The sequence below is a fragment of the Chaetodon trifascialis genome, chromosome 2 (genome assembly GCF_039877785.1).
Source record: "Chaetodon trifascialis isolate fChaTrf1 chromosome 2, fChaTrf1.hap1, whole genome shotgun sequence".
NCBI lineage: Eukaryota > Metazoa > Chordata > Actinopteri > Chaetodontiformes > Chaetodontidae > Chaetodon > Chaetodon trifascialis.
The window spans coordinates 3,618,547-3,639,361 of record NC_092057.1 but is presented as its reverse complement, the minus strand read 5'-3'; the positions used below and the strand labels follow the sequence as shown (position 1 = coordinate 3,639,361).

The window sequence follows — 20,815 nt, the reverse complement described above, 5'->3', positions numbered from 1 at the left end:
GTTTTTTTATAAGCTGTGGCCACTGCTAGTAACGTAAGTAAAACTACAGGATCCGATTGTAAACCGGAAACAAAACAATAGGCACGCCCCACGCACGTGTCTTGCCTGCTCGCTAGCTGTAAAAGAGTAGGCTACTGGTTTGTGTGGATGTGAAGCACAAAACGCCGAAATGGATGCGAACAAGATTCTGAACGGAAAGTCTAGTTTCAAAAAGTTGCCAGATGAGTCAACCGACAAGACCAAAGTTATCTGTGTGTGTTGTCGGTGTGAACTGAGTTATCACCGCAGCACATCCAGTCTGAAATACCACTTGGTGGCCAAACACACGGCGAATGCAAATTCTCCGTCGCCTCCTCGTCTAAACCAGGCGACATTGGATGGCTTTCGACAGAGGCATGTGGATGCTGGTATGTTCAAAGGAAACTTAAGAAAGGAAAGTTTTAACGTAAGGTAACTTTATCTTGTATCACCCTGTTTGGATCCCTTAGAAAGGGTTGCTGAAGGGGCTTTTCTGTAACTGCTCAAAGAGAGAATGTTAGTGTGAAATATAACACTACACGTTGTTGTTTTATGTTGATAAGAGTATTAAAATGATGATTAATGGGACATTTAGAATAGATAAAAATGTGCGATTAATTTTTGATTAATCGTGAGTTAACTACGACATTCATGAGATTAATTGCGATTAAATATTTTAGTCGATTAACAGCACTAACTAACATACCTTATGATGTGAGTGTCGCATTGATTTCCAGACAGCAGAGGACGCTGTTGAGTCCGTGTGTGCTCGTGTTGTTTCCTTTGGGCGGACACTGATCAGCATCAGCATGTTGATGGAAGGTGTCCTGCAGCATGTTTTTATCCTGTGCTCGTGTGTACAGCTCATGGTGAAGGCTGCTCTCTCTGTTGAAGATTATCGCTGTGTTGCTTCTGGTCTCTCTGCCTGTTAAACAGGATCCTGTTGTTGGTGGTAAACCTCCTCGTAGCCCCATCTTGTCCCGGAGGTCCTACCTGTCCCCCATTAGAGGTCGAAGGGTAGGGGGGCATGTCTTCACTCATCCATGCTCTGACTGTGCTCTTGTCTTTGTGCAGGAAGGAAATGATGGTTCATTCATGACTGATCACCACATGTTCATGTTTTTTAGTATTTCTGCTGAATCGAGGAGAGTCTGATCGGTTTATCTATTCATGTTTGAAAGGAATCCGTCATTCCTCTGGTTGTCAAATCATACCTCGTCATAAATATTGAACATGTCCTCAGCCTCCTCAAATCCTAAAGAAATGAATGCCATGTTTTGACTTCCTGTTTCTGTCTCTCCCACAGCGATTAGTGCAGGATGCACTCCAGGGTGGAGGAGACCCGTAAGTGACACATATTAATGTATATTATTCCGCTGATTTACTGTTCTCATTGAATGAATATCAATGAACTGTGGAAACCATAGAGAGTGCCCACCAGCTGCTTCACTTGAGGTGGTGAAATAAGTTTGTTGTACTGCCCCCTTTGTTCTACATCTGATCTTTTACACTTCCACATTACTGAAAATGCTCCTTTTTTGGAACAACTGTGGAGCCAGTAGTAATGTTATGTTTGCTGTCAGCCATGTTTGTTGTTGCTGTGCGTAACAGTATGATGTCATTACTGCATTTGAATATTCTCATTGTATTAAAAATCAAACCGGTGTTATCATGATTGATTCGATGTGGAGTAAGATTACTGTTCAGCAGCATTACTGCAGCGTGTCATGGGTGTCACCTCACCGTCAGTTCTTCTAACAGGTACCAGGCCGTGTACAACTACCTGCCTCGTAACGAGGACGAGCTGGAGCTGAAGGAGGGCGACGTTGTAGATGTGATGGAGAAGTGTGACGACGGCTGGTTTGTTGGTAAGAGGAGTGACTTATTCCTGTCTGCTGGAAACATAATGTAGTTGACAACTAAGGCAGTCTAATGCGACAGTCCTGCATCAAATAGATGCTGCAGCTGTCTGTGCAGCCACTAGATGGCACTGTGCTCATAGCACATGTTTACACCCTCACTGTGGAGGTTAGTTATCCTGCACAGCTGAGCTCAGTTTGATCTGTTTGCCGTGTTTGATCTGCGGGTTTCAAGCACTGACCTCTTCATCTCACTGCTCTTTGTTTTTCAAGGGACCTCTCGGAGGAGCAAGTTGTTCGGAACCTTCCCAGGAAACTACGTGAAGCAGCTATAATGATGATTCCAGAACCCCCCCCTCCCGCCGCCAGCCCAGGCCCCGCCCCTTTCTATGACACGTTCATTGCCCTCTGCACAGCACCCGCAGGACACCCCCCCCCCAGCACCTGTGGCACACTGCTGTGCTTGCGTGTATGTGTGGTTGACGGCTTCACACAGACAGAACATTTAGCTCTAACTCGCCACCTTTAACAGAAGACTTCTATAAGATAATGTGGTTTTTTTAATCTTATCTTTTTATCCTTATTTTTCTATCGCGGAGAGCCCAAACTTTGCGCTCCGGTCAGCGACCTTTAACTTTTGACAGTGATGGAGGGATGTGGAGGCGACTCTGCAAACGCTCAGTGACACAACGCAGAGCAGCGCAGTGATGCTTCTCTTTCTGTTAAAGGGCAGTAAGATCACCTTTTATTTCTCTGCAGTAACTCGCTTTTAAAAACACTCGTTTCATTTCAGTGTTCAGTTACAAATATCCCCAAAGACGCTCGATGCAGAGCGTGTTGTGAAGCCAGTATTGTGCCAGCGTGTAGACGGCGTGCTGAAGGGATCGCAGCCATGCAGCTGAGTGGAAACGGCTGTGTGTTAATCAGGATATTGATTGGTTGGCCAGAATTTGGGGACATATTTGTCCAGAAAGGCGTCATTAAGCAGTGGCAAAAACATCACTGAGTCTGTTGTACGTGCTGTCGAAAGCTAATACGTTAGATTTAAAGTGTAAGATTAGAAAACACAGAAACACTTTCAACTTGTCGGTTCTTCATCTTCACACTAGGATTGATGCACTTTAACGAAACTTTAACACAGTTTTGTGTTTGTTTTATCTCAAATTTCACGTGACCGCGGGGCTCCGGGGTGTGTTGGTCACGTTCGAAAAGCGTATGCAAAAAGGTGTCACACCTTTTAGGTATTATATTTATTAGAGGACAAGCGCTGGTCGGACTGTGTTACGAGACCGTTTTACGAAGGATGGAAACACCACTGCTTTTTTTAAACATGTCAGCAGCAGCAAACCCGTGTTTGGATTGTTATTTCATTGTCAGGTGGAGTATCCTCGTCCAGGAAGGCGCTGAGTGACAGTAAACACTTTAAATCTGTCCTGATGTTTTATGTTGAATTATTTAAGTGCGGTTCAGGCTGAGGCGGCGTTTTGTGGAAAACTCCAGTCGTGTCAGTGCAGATTTTCTTTTCACCCTGCGGTCAGTGAGCGGCTCACGGTGTCACGTGTCTGTGAACTGTTAGGGATTATTGACAGTCTCCATCTTGAATGTGATTTTTGTTTCTTCTTTCTTTCTTTACGTGTTTGAGGTAGGATGGACACTGACGACAAAACACAATTGTTGAAGCACCTTAAGATGTATTTTGTTTTCTCATTCACGCATCATGTCACCCCCTGTCATCCACTGTGTCAGCTGGTGTGAGAACACTGTGTGTGTGCGTGTGTGTGTCTGTGGTGTTTTTGTAAGCCTTTTGTATGAGAGCTGTAAAATGGCCAACATCCACTTGCTTTATAAAGTCAGCTTTTTCTCACCCACCATCACATTTGGTTTCCTCGCCTTCTTTCTCCACGCTCTTCTTCAGTGGTGCTAATTTCCACTTTTTCAGAGTTATTCTTGTAGCCAGGCATGTAGGCCTTCTTTCCTCCAGTTATTTGTCGTTTTAAGAGCCGGTGACGTATTTAAACTGAACTTCCTGTACGTAGAGTGAGTAGAGTTGGTGACTGCTGCCTTACGTCCAACTCACTAATTTAATAGCCATGTCTATGTGAACCTCTTCTGTGATGCAAAAAATTTAATTTATGCATATATAGTTTAGAAAACATCAGGAAAGTGTCTGGAGTGTGCACAGAACATGATCACAAACTCTAAAAGTCTGCCTTTGATACAACATTAGGAACAGATCTGGACTGAAGGCGTGAATTTGAATCCTGAGATGTTTATACATGTAATGAAACTGTAAATCTTCTGTGTTATTCATGTTAATATCAAATTCAATGCACACTCTCGGGCCTAAGTATTTCTACAATATCTTAGAATTTGTTGATTTTATGGGGCTGTATTGCTAATAAAATCCAGCTGGTAGATGAAACATTCCCAATTATTTTTTCCTTTCAGCTCGACAGAACGAACTTTGTTTGTTGGAAATCTCGTTCGTGATGTTCAAAGATGTGCTGCAGAGTTTGTTTCCGCTCCGAGCGATGAGGTCTGTTTCACACAGTTCCACATATTGACAGCTGGTGGCAGTGAAGTGCAGGAAAAAGCAAATTGCCAGCTGAAGAGCAGAACTTTAAAAACAAAGAAAAAGGCTGTGCTGGTGTGTCTGAAGCATGATGCTTTGGGTGAGTAATGTTGAGTGTAAACAAGAGTGATTGCATTGATTTTTGTCTTTAAAAGTCTGAATTTATGAAGATAAAACCTAAAAAGCAACATGAGGACAGATCTTATTGCTTATTATTGTTATATAGGATACGGCTGGTGATATATCTCTTCTGTTACTGTCCACAAAACCCCAAAGAAGACCAAAACCAACAGGTCATTCGTCATTTCAGCAGCCTGATTCAAGCCGTTTCTTCAACAGGTGTCACGGCCCGGCTCAAGGCCGGAGAAAGACGGGAGAATGCACAAAGGTTGCAGCTAAAAATATGTTTATTTTACATCAAATGAAGGTAAAGACAAATGAAATTCAGCAAAACCAAACGAGAGAAGCTGGCTGAGCAGGCCAGACCAGGTGAGCTGCATGTCCTCAGCGACCTGACGCCACCCACCGGACTCCTGGACGGAGGCCTGCTCAGACGGACGTCTCACAGGTCACCAGTATGTGCTTCATTCATTTAAAAGGTCAAAAAGCGTTGAATTGGTTTTTATCAGTGTCACTCCAACAAGAGTAAAGAGTGCATTTGCTACACCAGGTGCTCCAGTGAATACGGCAGCAGGAAGGTGTCTGCAGGCGTGTCCACAAAGGACAACAGACCACAGTGTCCATGTTCAGAGGGGAAATGTCCCCCAGTGTCAGGACATTGTTGTTTTTGCAATACAGACAACACTTACTTCATCAATTCATTGTTTGCTTTGGTGTTTTAATTGTATTTTTTAATGATAACAAAATATAAAATATCATTAGAGCTGTCCTTAAATAATAACAATAATAATAATAATAAACTTTATTTGTACAGCACCTCTCATACAGGAATTGCAGCTCAAAGTGCTTTACAAGAAAGAAATCACATGCACCAAGTGAGTGTTTTACATAAAAACAAATGTAAAATACGATGCAGATAAGGATGAAAATAAAGATGAAGACAATGCATAAAAACACACAATAAAATATTGAAGTCTAGGTCAAACATAGAGTAGAAGTCTATTAGAAGTCTGTTATCTCCCAACTGTTAAAAGGAAGTTTTTCCGTGCCGCTGTCGCCAAGTGCTTGCTCATGAGGGAATTGTTGGGTCTCTGTAGATAAAAGAGCTTGGTCTGTACCAGCGCTATATGGAAAGTGTCCTGAGACAACTTTTGTTGTGATTTGGCGCTATACAAATAAAATTGAAATTGCTGAAAATTGAAAATATTAGGAAAAAAGCTAAGTGAACTCTTCCTCGTGTGCTGTGGTTCACAGACTCACCACAAAGCAGGCATTTCACAGCCGCCCCTTTAACCTCTCAGCCCGCTGCAGTGATGTCAGTACGCTGCCGCATCATGGCTGGATGTATTTACGACCAAACTTTCAACCAGAGAGGTCATGGAAACACTCCTTTTATTATTTTAGCCGGAAGGAGAAGTTACGAATGGATAAAAGTTCGTTAAGTCACAGTAAATTTCATGTAAATCTTAAATCTGGAGCTCAGCTTAACATTGAGACCAAAATCAAACGTTCCTAATGATCTCCGTGATGCTTTGCAGGTAGAAAACAACATAACAGGCCTTACAGGACACCTCAGAGCCATTGCACCGATGCTCTCACTGCTATTTCAGTTGATATGAGTGATAGAAAAGTTCCACAGCTCAGTTTTAATGTGCGTTTCTCTTTGACAGGTTTAATGTTTCAGGCACTGTGTCTGCTCGTAGGCCTGAGCTGAGGTGTGAATGAGTGAACGAGTGTGTGAACAGGGAAACCGAATGCAGGCATGTCTAAGAGAGAGAGAGAGAGAGTAAGAAGACTTCATCATCAATGTCCCTCATTTGTCAGGGAGTGACATCGTCATGGTAACTGCAGAAACAAGCCACGAGTCTGGTCCACTTTGACAGGATTTTCAGCGCAGATGATGGATTTTGTGGTTTGATTCTTAATTGTAGGACATTTTTAAACTGGTGCTTAATTAAAGTCTTTGTTTTTGTCTTTAATTTGGATGTGAAGCAGACGTGAAGCGCGCGCAGAAAGAAAAACATCCTCAGCTGGCTGCAGTGAAATAAGGCTTCTCTGGGCCCAGCTTATTCTTAACAGACGAAACAGACCCAGATTGTGGTATAAACAGAGAAAAAGAGAGATGATGTGCTGAGCTGGGTTCTTAACAAGCTTGGGGGTGAGAGTCCTGGGTCCCATCCAGATCAATAGTGGCTGGAATGTGCCTGTGGGACCTCCAGGGCCTCAGAGTGGAGCTGCGCCTCCAGACCAAATAAGGACAGGAGCAGCAAGACCCGTCAACCAGAGCGAGAGGAGGCCAGCCAGACTGTGAGCTGCCCAGGGATGAGAGGCGGCGTGTGGGGAGGGGGGGCTGCTGGTTCACATCCTCACCCTGTCTACAAGTGGTCCTCGCAGACTGTGACTTGAGTAACACGGCTGAGGTTTTGGTAGCATCTGATTTAAGAGGCAAAACACTGGCTTCTATTTGGAAAAGACAAAATAAAGTGCTCAGCAGAAACAGAAAAACTGGCGAGCAAGTCCTGTTAGAACAGACCGGGAGCCAGATCCCAAAATCTGACCAATTACTTCCCTCCTGGGGGTGGCGTCTGGCCATTCTCCTCCCCCTGCACCCGCCCACAGGGTTCAAAATCTCCATCACTTTCCTTTGCTCTTTAACTTTGCTCCCCGCAGGCTGCGGTGCACTGTCTGCACTGCTGTTATCTAACAGGGGGGGGACTTTAAAGGGTCATGCCACTCAACGTCGTGCTGGATGGTCCGGCCCCCTGGGGGTTCCGCCTGGCAGGAGGGAAGGACTTCAACCAGCCCCTGACCATCTCCAGGGTGAGTCAGTGATGGGATGCCTTCTCTCTTGGTTTGAATCTAACTTGATGATCAGGGACAAAGTTTCTACTGTCAGTCAAAATGTCTAAAATGTGGTGGTCCGGTCCTGAGGGGTCAGTGCTGCTGTTTCCATTCGAGAAAGGGTCTGTCTGTCTGTCTGTCTGTCTGTCTGTCTGTCTGTATGGCATGGGGCTTGCACCTGTGCCACAGCAAATGCAAGAGGCTTAGATACAAATAGCAGCTTACATCGCACTCTGACATGTACACACACACACACACTCAGACAGGAATTCAGCAGCATAGTGAGGTTATTATTATTATTATTATTATATCTTTCTTTAAGAGCTCTGCAGTGTGTGTTCAGCGATTTTCACCATAACCTGATGAAAATGTGGAAGAAAAAGAAAGGAAGAATCCGCTTTATGTGTTTGGACATAATGAATTTGTCAGTGACGGGAGAGGATGAGTGCAGTCAGTGCTGTGGCGGTGCAGCTGTTCGAGGCTGGTAAACGTCAGCTCGCAGCATCATGTCGCTCCTCAGCATTGCTGTAACTGTAATTCATGAAAGGAGACTCACAGCAGCACAATTAAAGACAGAAATGATTTGTTAGATGTGTGTTTGGTTAAAAAGAAACTGTTTGGAAGGTGATTCAGATCAGAATTTGTCTTCATCTGTTGATAATGTGATATTTCCTTTTTTCAAAGTACAGCGAACAACTGAATCACATGCTGTCATGAAGAAGGTTACACACTAGAATTTATTCCTTTAAAAGGAGCTGCAAGATGGGGCTAGGGCCCAGTTAGCCTAGCTTAGCACAAAGACCGGGAGCAAGGGGAACGGCTAGCCTGATTCTGTCTGAGGGGAATAAAATCAGGCAACCAGAGCCTCTGAAGTTCATGAATGAACCCCAAAGTAAAGCAAAAGGACAGAAGAGGGAGAAAAGGAGAGAGGAAAAAGTCAAGAAAAACACAAAAAGTTGTTATATCCAGTGAAATAGATGACAAACATGAAGATGAATCTACCATCATAATATAAATATGACTTCATAACAAGGTTTACATGACCTGTAATCTCTATGGAAAAACCATGTTCTAACAAACAGTCACTGCTCAGTTTCCAGATAGCACAGAGTTTATTTTCACCGCTATAAAACACCAAAATAAACACTGTGAATATGGTCTTCAGCAGCATTCAGACCCCCGCTGTTACACAGGATCAGACGTGAGGAGACCCTGTAATCCCACTCTGTTGGGGTTACATGCATCTATATTTAGGGGAACACCTCAGGAACTACTGACTAAAAGCATAGTTAGCTGTCCGAACCACTGGCTCTGTCCAACACCTGTTGTGCGAGAGAGGACTGGGATGGACGAGGACTCTGGGAGGGCGAACGGTATGCGAGCAGTAATACAAGAAGTGTTGAAATGTAGATGTAAGAGAGAAGTTCATTATGGAAAAGAAGCTCTGATATATCTTACAGAACATCTCACGCATGCATTCGGAGCTGATGAGACAAATGAGAGGAATCGCTGCTGCACTGGATCCTTATTTAAGCAAGTGAATCCAGTGTCTCCCTCCACTGCCATTTTTGGTCAGGAACATCCTCCTCTTTGTGTCCGCCGGTGCTCCCAGCTGCTCGAGGAAAGTAAACACAAGCGCCGATCATCTCTTTTCTGCAGCGGACTGCAGCCTTAAAGGGACACTCTGCTAAACTTATGCACCAGGAGCAGTTTATGTGATCTTCATGTCTTATTCCTGAGGACGTAAAAGCAGTTGTGTGTGCTGTCTTCTGCAGAGCTTTGACAGGTCTGAGCAAGTAACCCTGGTGATGTCATCTGGGTTACATTAGCTGGAGTGTGGAGACGACAAACAGTAAGCCTCCAGTGAAACACATGTGTACAAGCAGGAAGGAAAGCCACAATTTCTATTATTATTGTCATATGATGCTCTACATATTCTATTTATAATAATAATAATAATAATAATGGTTCAAAATACTTGGGATATTTTAAGGTTTAAAGTTTCTGGGTTAAATGTGCAGATAAGTTGAAAAGACTGAAGCTGGATGAAGAAAGATGGAAGCTAAACTGCATCGCTGGCTTAACTTTGTATGAAGGCGTAGCTGATGGCATATGAAGAGCTGGAAAAGTGAGAAAAGGTCTAATTTGTCTGAATGGGACTGAAAATTTTGGATGTCAGCTGACAGTTTTGAAAAACGCTCCCATGTTAGCTTAGCATAGCATGAATACCAGAAAGAGGAGGAAGCGCTAGCCTGGCTGTCCGAGCGAGCATCGACGCTAGTTGACAGCATTTCCTGTTTTATTTTGTAGAAACTCTCCTTTAAGCATTCCAGTACATTTTACTTCCTGTCTTTGTTCAGTTTCCCGCCAGTTTTGCTCATCACCTGTTCTTGATTATCCAATCAGCTCCTCCCTCTACTTATAGTCCAAACTGTCTTTGTTCTCCTGCAGGTCAGCGTCGTTGTTTAGTGTTTTATCTCTGCCTGCTGTTTGAATTTAGATTATTGCCCAACTGTCTGAGTTCTGCTCGTCACAGGCCCGCCCTCAGAGAAGCATGGGTTTGATTGGAGGAAGCAGTAGAGTGATGTAGTTTGGGTGAGCTCCAGGAGCTGAGGGCAGAGATAACGTGTCATGAAGAACAAACTGCTGCAATTCTGCTGAACACAAACTTTAAATTGTCTGTAAATCAAAGGAAGTTTGAAACATCATCGCAACCTTTCAAGAACGTTCTTTCAATAACAATATCAGAACGTTTTGGGAACCAAATTTTACCAACTGATTTTAACCAGTCTTCTTCCAAAACCTGCATTTTTTTCCTGGTGATAGATTTTAAGTAGTAGCTAGCAAGCAACACGACTAAAACTTATTAAATTGGGTTTCGCATTGATCCACATCTTTAGAGGTTTCACCAGACCTTTAACCGAGCAACAACCGTAATGCAAACATCAACATTCAGCACCTCAGAGCTGAACATTCGGTTAATCCACAGGACAACAAAAACTACTCACCTGAGCAAAAACTAAATAAGCCATTCCAGAATTCTCTGGTACCGAGGTCGAGGACCCAACCGCTAACCAGAGAGTTGTTTGCCTCCATGCTTTCGTCTGCTTTCATTTGGTTTCTAGAGTAGAAAGACGCCTGAATGAGCAGGTAGTTCGTTGAATCTGCTGCCTCAATAGCAGCAAAACTTTCAGTTCAGTTGAAAAATCGCGTAAAGGTAACATCCGACATCGCTTCTGATTTTCTGTTTCAGCCCTTCTCCGGTAATTTCATCTAAACTAGCAGAGGAAGAGCTTTCCTCCTTCATTGCGGTTTTCACTTCCTGCCCCTCATCTGAATTTAACGTCACGTGACTGAAAACAACCAAAACGATGAGCTAAAAGCTGCTCAAATCCTCTTGTAAATCTACTATGATCCATTTTTATTAAAAATGTTCACTCGCTTCATTCATTCTTACTTTAACTATAATTTACAAACAAATACATAAAGAAATATTAGCAAATGGAAGAACAGAAGATGATGAGGGAAAACTCTTCTCTCAGTTTTGGGATTTTCGTGCTTGCAGAAAAAAAGGAAGAAGGAGGGACGGACAATGAAAGACAAAAGGAAAGGAGGGTTGTCCTTTAAACAAATGTCTGACATGACGACTGAGCTGCGTGGAAGCAAAAGAATCCAGCAAAAGGCAGATTCAGGTAACACGTCAGAGCAGTGAAGCATGCAGGCGGACGGCAGCAGTCCACTGTAAATCACTGCTCCCTCTTTGGCAGCATGAGACATCCCCTCAGCTTTCATCCAGTTATTTATAGGCTCATGATCTAATGCAAGTTTCGATGTAACATCCCAGTGTAGCTAAGTTTCCTACGCCCCGTAATGCAATATGGCTGCGCATAGGTCACGGCCTGTTTCGTGTAAGTGGGTATGTTCTTTGGGTTTGAAGCTGCCTCCTGAGGTATTCCCCGTGACCCCGATGCCTTTCGGGGAGTCCTCGTCCACCCTGATGGCTTCCTGGCCTGCGGGATCGTAGAATTCCACCTGGATGCTGTCACAGAGTGGAAAGCAGTGCATGTTTACTTTATCTCCATGACAAAGGACGGACAGTTTAGACGCGCGCATACCAGCCGGGGCGAGGCCTTTCTGCAGCGTTTTTGGAGATTTAGGACATGAATCTTCTCTGCTCTGAGTCTGACAGAATAACTGGGCTTCTTGGTGGATTCTGTGTTTTCAGGCCAGGCGAGACAAAGTAAGAAAAGGACCGTGAACAGGGGGCTTTACGCTGTGTATTCAGAGACGATGTGTCAGTGATGGAGAACAGGCCAAAATGTTTCACAAGGCTGCCCCACCTGTGCTTACTGGGCTGTTTGAATGGGATTTATGGGGAGACAGAAAGCAAAGGTTTGTTGTTCCTCCAGACAAACAAGACGACGTCGCTTTGAGATTCATTCTAACGTCAAATAACTAATTAAATTCGGTATATTCTCTGCTTCATTCACATAGTATTAAAGCCCTTAATAAAGTGAAAAAACTAATGGAAGAAGTTTAAAAATGGCCTTCATCCAGAGCCCCTACTAGACTACACTGGTCTAATTCAAGCAGATCAAAGTTAGATCAGATATTGATTTATAGATGATACCAAACATCAGTCCTCTCACATTACGTTCCGGTTGTGTTTTCAGCGAACAATGTTCTGCCAACCTTTTCAATCACAGCAGTCTGGAGTAAACCCATGAAGACTTTGTCTCAATCAAAATCCTGTAAATATTGTTATAGTGTTAGAAGAATATGTGTGGATCCAAGAATTAATGAGCGCTGACTGTCACTGAAAAGAACATGTGTCAGATTTAAGATGCTCAAACATCAAAGTTTTGTTTTTTATTGTTCCACAAACAATAAAAATGAACTGCAAAATGAATTAATATGAGAAACAGATACAAGCAGCAGACTAGCAGTATCCTCTCCACCTCCACTAACGTGCTAAATCTGGCTTTACGGCCTTTTCTGGCCCCCTGATGTGGTTTTCAGGTCCCAAACTTCTCATGACCCCCAGCTGTCAGAGAAGTCAGCTGACTTTGAGCGAAGCGTGTTTTTGTTTGTGGTTGGAAGTCCAAATTTATTAAACAGAAATGATTTATTTTTCAAGGGATTAAACTGATATTAATATTCAGTAATGTAAAATAAGAGATTTGCTTTGATTTTTTGTTTTTTTTTCTTGCCTCTGAGTATATTTTTGCAGTAAAGAAAACACCAAGAAAAAAACGTAAAGACAATTGAATTAAACTTAAAATAGAGCAGCAGCAGTCTCACCACATTCTGTACGGAAACGTTTGCATTCGTAATGTTTCTCCACTCATTTACTCGTGTTTTTATTTGTTGTCTGCTCCTCCCCCCGTCGATCATCTCTTCTTCTGCTCCCCTGCAGATCACTCCTGGCAGCAAGGCCTCCGCCGCCAACTTGTGTCCCGGTGACGTCATCGTGGCCATCGAGGGAGTCCCGGCGACAAACATGCTGCACTGTGAAGCCCAGAACAAGATAAAAGAGTCCATCAGTCAGCTCCGCCTCACCATTGAAAGGTTAAACAGAAAGCATGCACACGAACAGGTGCAGGGCGGAGGAAAGGCAGCACCTGCGCAGTAAAATGAAATCAAATACGTTAGCCTGGCCGGTAATTACTCTGTTTGTGAAGCTCCTGTTGTTCCATTTCTGTGTCTGTGGCAGCTGTTGGTTCGATTCTAAATGAAGTTTAAAGGCCATTGTTGTGGTTAAAAGCTGTCCCGTTGTTGCTTTTATTGCATCAGTAAATGTGTCCACAGTGTGTGCTGCTGCTGTCCAGCAGTCCACACGAGACCCCGACAGCTCCTGAACGTCAGTGTTTTATGTGCGTGCTGGTTTTTGGAGGCAAAATTATGCAGTAATTCACCAGAAATGTGTGCTGACATCAGTCGATCACATGTTTATCAAGTCTGGCGTTTGACTTTGGCTCAATTTTGTCTCTTTTTCAGTTTGGAAACTCTTAAAACACACTTCAAACGAGTCCTGAAACAGTGAGTTCATGTTGTGTGACCTTCTGATCAGGATCTGCTTTTGGCTTCCAGGAACGAATCCAGACTGTGGTCACCACACGTCGTGGACGGAGGAAGAGCTCACCCCTATAAAATCAACCTGGAGGCAGAACAGCAGGTTTGTGACGGTGTGCGAGACGTGGTCGCCGTTCTGCTTCACGCGATTACCTCATTCTTATCTCAACTGTGACATCGCTTCCTTCCTCTGCCCGTAGGAATATAAACCTATTGGCACAGCTCACAACCGCAAAGCTCAGCCGTTCGTGGCGGCAGCGAACATCGACGACAAGCGTCAGGTGGTCAGCACATCCTACAACACTCCTATTGGCCTCTACTCCTCAGGCAACATCCAGGACGCCATGGAGGGCCAGATCCGAGGCCTGGTTCCCCAAAAGTCCTCCAGGTGACGTTTCTCACTCTACAGCTTAAACATGGCAGCAGGTTCTTCCACAGCCCTGTGCCATGCCGAAACTATTAGCATGCAAGTCATAAGTGCACTGACTGTGCTGTTAGTGTTAGTCATGCTAGCCAAAGCAATATGGCCTAACAGAGGGCTGTCAGCTTGCTGTTCAGTCCATCTGTTGGTGCCTGGGACAGAGGAACAGCTCGAGGCTTTGCACCAGATTTGGTCCTGTGCCCACACTTTGAACTGGACGACATTTACATCGTCATTTACTCCTTTATTTGACACACTGTAAATGCTGAATATATCCCTTTATTTCTCTGCTAAAGTGCTAATTAGCTCAGAGGTACACTTATAAATCTGTGATGAAATGCGCTTTCTGTCATTTTAAAAGCTCTGGGGAAAAAAGGGTGAGTCGAGTTGGGATTATTTTATAACAGGACCCGCTAATTAATTGACTAATTGTTTCAACAGTCTTTCCTCTGGCGCCCCCCTGTGGCCAAATGTTTTCTAAGCGAAGAACAGCCAAGTGTCCACTTCCATCCAAGTTTTCTGAGGTGCACTGATGGTTTCCACCTCTCAGGGCTGCTAATGGATCTTGTTCCCTCCGTCGTTTCTCTCTGCTTTGCTGTCACCTGCTCTTCACATGACTCACCTCCTGAATCACCCACTCGCGCCTTGTTTGACGGTGTCAGGTGAAGCTGAGGAGCTTTCGCCCTCGGCCTTCCCCTCCGTTCATGTGGCTTTCATTAGGCTATCTGATATATGGAGTGTCACGCTGAGAACATGTTACAGCAGCCTGAAGGAATTCATCTTCGCATGACTTAACCACAACTCCTGAATAAGGCATACGACCTCTTCTTCCAGGCTACCAGTGGTAAAAACTTTGATCAATCAACATCCTCTGTCCCCTCTCGTGCTGCAGCCGCATTTAGCATCGAGGCCTTTTTCTCCTTTTAAGGTTGACTCACCAAGCTGGAGCCTCATGATCTCCACCAGTTGTTCCCTCCTCATCCTCGCTCTGCAACCACAAGTTTAAAAGAAAACTCAGGGCAATGCAGTTAATGTTGAAATGCATTATTGCTGCCACTAGCATGAAGGAACCCCTCATAAACAGATTTTTACTGGTTTGGGAAAAGGAAGCTTTGATTTGTCGACCTACAGGCCAAAGCAACGCTGAGTCATAGATATCAGAGTGCGGATTTGTATTTGTACCTTGAGCAGGTGTTGTACTGGATGTATGTGTGTCTGAATGTGCTGCTCAGCCCCAGGACTTTGACCAGCATCGAGGACTCTGCCGTGTACCAGATGCTACAGAAAGACGAGGAGGATCCCCAGGAGCCGCGACAGTCCGGCTCGTTCAAAGCCCTGCAGGAGTTTATTGACAGTGACGGTGAGCTCTTCCTCTTCCTCCATCGATTCCCTCCACAAAAACACTGTACAGGTTGAAATGATTAGTGGCACAGAGGAATATTTGTACTTTTACTGGCAGCCAAAAAAAGACAGTGTCTCATTGAAGAAACAGATGTTTTCAGGCCCTGAAAGCTTATTCCCTAAATCTGATTTTCTCTGTGAGTTGTGGGCTTCTGCACGAACGCTTTGTGCCAAAGTTTTGGTTATTCTTCTATTTCTTTCTCTTTTTTTTCTGAGCTCTTCCTTCTGGTTTGAAGTGGGCGGGGCTCAGTTAGAAAAAAAAGGTGATGTCACGTACTCCCATGCACCAATCATGACATTCTGGAGTGATTAGGACAATCTCAAAGCCAATCAGCTTTGTTGAGGGGCTTCTGATATCCAGATAACTGCAACAGCTCAACATTAGAGCTAACTCAAACAGTCATCATCACGCAAGGCTAAACCATCGTCGGACACAATGTGTTGCAGCCCGTGTTTCAGCTCACTGTTTACCTGCATGCAACCAAAGCCTGCTCAGGTGTGATTGTTCAATGCTGCAAACAGGCTCCAAACAGAAAGCAGAAAGCTTTCCATAGCGGATTCATATGCAGAGATGTGTTTACAGAGATTAGCACCGGAGCTCACAGCTGTAGATGGAGCTATTTGATCAGCTGTAGCAGCAAATGTTTGGACCTGAAGCATGACTTCTTCAGATTCTGTTGGCGACAGATTGTTCTCTCCAAAGCAGCCAATATTTTTACCTCATATACGCATAGCAGGAGCAATTTGAGCGTTCAGTGTCAAGCCGGGGACTGAGCGAACAGCCCTACGACCGGCCCGCTGTAACTCTTGTGCAACAGCTTACAGAACCACATTTCATGACGTCCTTACAGCTGTGACACTTATTCAGTAAATTATATTCATTATGGTACAGGGAACAAAGGCAGACTATACCGACTGCATAAGGTTGCTACTTAAATCATTTATGCAATATTTGGACAATGTGCTGTATGACTAACCAGTCTCATAATACACTGTTAAAGCCACTGTACACAATATATAATCAAGCCATACCCACATGTGCTCCCTTTATTATTCAAGTAATGTGGTGCTAAAGCGACAACACGTCCTCACAGAAGCACTCCTTCATGTTTCCTCTATTAATTCAGAGGTGAAAATGTGTCCTGATGGAGCTGATGTTGTTTAACGCAGAGGAAAGCATCATTCAGGGTTCAAGAGGTTACAGTAAGAGTGATGGCCCACATCTCTGGAGTGTTGTGTTATTTCTGTGCTCCAGTCAAGCACAAGTACAGGGTTGTTTTGTTGAGCGCCCTCTCTCCCATGTGGGCAGGCACTCGTCCCATTGTGACCAGGACAGTAAAAGCCCCCACGACCAAGCCGACTCCACCCACAGGAAACCTGCAGAAGCTGCCCGTCTGCGACAAGTGTGGGAATGGGATCGTGTGAGTAAAAATAGAAATCTGCGATTCACATTCAGGGGCGCCATGAATCAATGCAAACAAAGGGTGGAGAAGAGGACAGGAACAATGCAGCAACGCCACGAACCACAGCTCATATAGGAACGAATTAGCAGCTCTTTGTGTGAACACGCATCAGCTGAACACGACTGAATAGGCTTCATAAAGTAGTCCTGATCGTACGCCTGCGACACAAAAGAATCCAGACATGACGTGCCGTTCTACAAAGGAATCCTTTTCTTCATCAACCACATAAACCTGAAGAAAAAGAGAAAAACTACAACTACTTTTCCTTTGAGCGCGAAACATCCATATTTTTCATTATGAGCTTTAAAGTATCTAACCAATGCAAACATTAATGGAACATAACATGTCAGATTTATACTTGAAATGTTTCAGAACACACTGTCATGTCCTCAAAGGTGAAAACAAGTACACTTTGTGCTGTTTTTATCGTCTTAAGTGTACTTAAGTGTACTCAAGTAGTACCACTTGAGTGATACTTTAGTTACTTCAAGTGTAAATAGTTGCTAAATTGGCTTTTTACAAACTTTAAGAGCACTGAAGTACACCAGAGAAAATCAGGATTCATGAGCATTCAAAGCTCAAACACAGTTTTTATCAAAGCACCAGTGTGTTAGAAGTATACTTAAAGTACTTTTCATACTTTATTACTATTAAAAGTATTTGCAATTTTGTACACTTTTTAAAAGTACACTTAAGTACAATTTATAATGCATATGTCCACTTTTTGGTGGTACTTTGAAATACCACTTAAAGTATTGCAGCATCCATTGTGGATGTATTTAAGCAGAAATCAATGCCGTCTATTTAGAAGTACACGATTTAAAAGTAAATGTCAAACATACTTTGAATTAAGCACACAAAGTAAAAGTGTACTTGTACTGACTTTTCTAGACTTGAATTATATTTCTGATAAGCGAAAGTGTACTTCACGTATTTGGTATATTGACATTAATTTTTATTGTGTTTTCAAGTCACTGTTTATTCACTAGCTACAGATGCCTCATGGAGTTATTCAATTCAGTTCAATTCAATTCAATATTCCTTTATTAGTCCCACGAGGGGAAATTCCAATATACAGCAGCATCAATAAAGTGTATAAAGTATTAGAACAAGTGCAATGCAAATTCAAAACAAGTATATATACAAGAGTGGGATATCATGGGTTATCATGGCCGACATTAATGAACACTTCATTTATGGTGTGTAAACACATTTATTAGGCGTTTACACGCTGCACATAAACTTACACCAACCACAAAGGTTTTCTGTGTAAATTCTCCTTAACTCTATAAAGACTTCTCTCTTTCCTCATTTTGATGATTTGCATGACTTCTCACTCACACATACACACCGTCCTTCGCTTTTGACGTGTCCCTCTCTGTCTTTTGTCCCACAGCGGGACCGTGGTGAAAGCGAGGGACAAATTTCGCCACCCTGGCTGCTTCGTGTGCTCCGACTGCGACGTCAACCTCAAACAGAAGGGCTATTTCTTTGTGGAGGGGCAGCTGTACTGTGAGACTCACGCTCGTGCTCGAATGAGGCCGCCGGAGGGACACGACCTCATCACCACGTTCCCCTCTGCGTAGACCCAGCACTCCTGCGTCTGCCTCCTCCCTTCATCTGCACTTTGATGTGCTGTCCGTGTGCAGTAATGATTGGATAAGAACACGTTTCTCTCTGAATGTAACAGTATGATGTTTTGCCAGTTTCTCGCTATTTGATTCTTTCCAATAAAGGCCTCTGTTCATGCTGCAAAACGGCATCTGCATGTGAAGCGTTGAGATGAAAAGCGCCACCAAACAAAATCCTCTGTGGAAAGCTACTGAAAAACATGCCAAAAAGCTGAATAACCAGCTGATGTATAGCATTGACATGCAAAAATAAAAGGGCTGAAATGGTTCCAGTGCACGTTCTGCTTAGCTCATACATCTGTCCACCGCTGCGGTCCAGGCTGAAATATCTCATCAACCACCGGATGGATTGCGTACAGACATTAATGGTCCCCAGAGGACAATGTGCATGTCTTGCAGCAGGGTGAAACATAACCCAGGGACTCAGTACACACGTTAAGGTACATAAAACATGATAAAATACACAGAATTTGCCATCAGTTCATCATCAGCTGAGTTATCGTGAGCTTTTCTGGCGGCCTGAGAGGTTTAAGGAGTATTCACTCTGTTAAATGTGGCCTTTGGGAGCCTGAATCTCCACCTGCAGGGCACTTCCTGTAAACAGAGCCACTATGACTGAACTGCAGAAAGAGTAGGACATGGAGCAGGATGGGAAACCAGCAGCACCTGAAATGCATCCAGCAGTGTCAGGGTGAAGTGAGAATAACACATTTTTTTCATTTACTGGCAAAATGGGGCTGAGAGGCAGCACATCTGGTTACATCTGGTGCACCCTTGTCTGTTCTTACTGGGCAGCAGTCCCCCTGTGATGCAGTGTGAAAATGTGACCGCAAGACAGAATACAGGGTGATGCAGCATGCATGTGTCGATGCTGTCGGTCTTTTTCTTCTAGTATAGAGAGCAGCTTCTGAAATGTGATTTTATTCCCTCTGGATCAGGTTCAGGGCCACTCGCCTTCAGAGAAAACATTTCTGTTAGAAATAAAGCACAGTGGGGATCAAATGAAAGCAACTGTGAGATGAAATCACCGCAGCCGACGGCTCCATCAGTGTCGTGTTTTCCAAAACTTTATTCCAGTCAACATCGAACTCCAATTTCCATTACGTCTGGCTGAAACTGAGATAAATGATCCACAAAACCAGAATATTTCCATTTGATGGCACCGGGGTAAGAAAACAGTCATCTGTAATGAAGTGTTGAAACGGTCAGACAGAATATAAACGATGTGATTATTCTGGGTTGGAAAGCAGCTTCACTGCTTAATAAACCCCTAAAACTCTTTGTGTTCTGTACTTGAACTGGTTTCTCGATGATTCAGTGACTCCTGCTGCTGTGGACGGACCCTGTTGAGACAGTGGGGGGAGCTAAAGTATAATTTTCTAGCTCTTTGACCATCACACACAGCAGGAATGCTGTAGGAGCTGTACGATCTGAAGTGAGGAAATACCTCCAGTCTGTACCAGGTGTGCTGCATATGAGGTGTTTTTAACTGTATGTGATGCAATTAACAATCATTTTGATGATCCATTGAGTCATTTTTAGAAAAACATTCATTAAATCTACAAAATATCAAACAAATAAGCAGTCTTAAAGCTGCATTAATCACCTTTTTATATGAAAGTGAAAGGTGTCGCTCATAGTGACGAACACTTAAAGCTGGTTTCACAGTTGAACAGGTAACTGTTTCCATCAAGACAGCTCTGATAAATCCACAGCATGTTACCCGCATCACCGCACAGGAGACAGACCAGGGACAGGTTATACTCAGAAATATCTAAGATGCAGACGTGTTTCTCAGGACTGAACCTCGGCTGCAGTCGAGAAGCTGTTGGACAGTTTGACTTCCTACATGAAAACTTTCTGCCAAATCCAATAGCTGATCAATACGGCCAGTCCTTTCAGCTTTCAGACCGTTATGAATGTCATGAACAGTTAAATGTTAAATGCACTCATGAGGCTGTGAGCCTGCATTTACCTCCCCAAAAAAACTCCTTAAGTGAACCATCTCTGATGAAAAAGCTGCCACGCTGCGTTTCACTGCCCATTTCACAATGGAAGAACAATTAATTTATAAAATCGATACTCGCTCCACTGACAAAATGCCATAATACATGCAGAAGCCATGAGGCAGACGCAGGGAGTGACGTAAACGCTTTCTCTTATGAAAGCTAAAAGACAAGAGCAAGGAGGAATTTAATTAGCTTCAGAGCTATTGTTCATCTTACTTGATTAGCGAGTACCCTCCTCCTGAGGGAGCACTTTGTGACGGCTGTTCAATAACAGCAGACAGTTGAAGAAACAATTATTGATTTAGTGCTGAATACACCATGAATAGGTTACTAAAAATGGAGATGCAGAACTAATATCCCGGTCCCCCGGCTCCTCACGCACTCACAGAGTAAATCAGTGAAAACCTG

General features: G+C 43.6%; 2 protein-coding genes across 16 annotated transcripts in view; both read left to right on the top strand.

Annotated features, from left to right (window-relative positions):
- Positions 1 to 3,751, top strand: part of LOC139338506 (sorbin and SH3 domain-containing protein 2-like) — a 50,116-nt gene extending 46,365 nt beyond the window's left edge. For 10 of the 15 annotated variants that reach the window (XM_070973645.1, XM_070973673.1, XM_070973605.1 and 7 more), the window contains 3 exons: positions 1,325 to 1,362; positions 1,768 to 1,886; positions 2,151 to 3,751. In XM_070973645.1, coding sequence (XP_070829746.1) covers positions 1,325 to 1,362; positions 1,768 to 1,886; positions 2,151 to 2,212 — 219 coding nt within the window. In that variant the 3' untranslated portion in view covers positions 2,213 to 3,751. The remainder of the gene's footprint in view (positions 1 to 1,324; positions 1,363 to 1,767; positions 1,887 to 2,150) is intronic. The other 5 variants (XM_070973615.1, XM_070973578.1, XM_070973690.1 and 2 more) reach the window with 1 other exon arrangement.
- Positions 3,752 to 7,222: 3,471 nt separating this feature from the next.
- On the top strand, positions 7,223 to 18,666 carry LOC139338501 (PDZ and LIM domain protein 3-like). The gene is made up of 7 exons (XM_070973554.1): positions 7,223 to 7,389; positions 12,827 to 12,978; positions 13,501 to 13,585; positions 13,683 to 13,870; positions 15,136 to 15,263; positions 16,614 to 16,725; positions 18,164 to 18,666. The coding sequence occupies exons 1-7, from the start codon at positions 7,297 to 7,299 to the stop codon at positions 18,351 to 18,353; spliced, it is 948 nt and encodes a 315-aa protein (XP_070829655.1). The 5' UTR covers positions 7,223 to 7,296; the 3' UTR covers positions 18,354 to 18,666.
- Positions 18,667 to 20,815: the final 2,149 nt, after the last annotated feature.

Coding starts and splice junctions, on each gene's coding strand:
- LOC139338501 (XM_070973554.1), top strand. CDS start 7,297: ATGCCACTCAACGTCGTGCTGGATGGTCCGGCCCCCTGGGGGTTCCGC. Junction 7,390..12,826: donor AGCCCCTGACCATCTCCAGG/GTGAGTCAGTGA, acceptor GCTCCCCTGCAG/ATCACTCCTGGCAGCAAGGC. Junction 15,264..16,613: donor GGAGTTTATTGACAGTGACG/GTGAGCTCTTCC, acceptor CCATGTGGGCAG/GCACTCGTCCCATTGTGACC.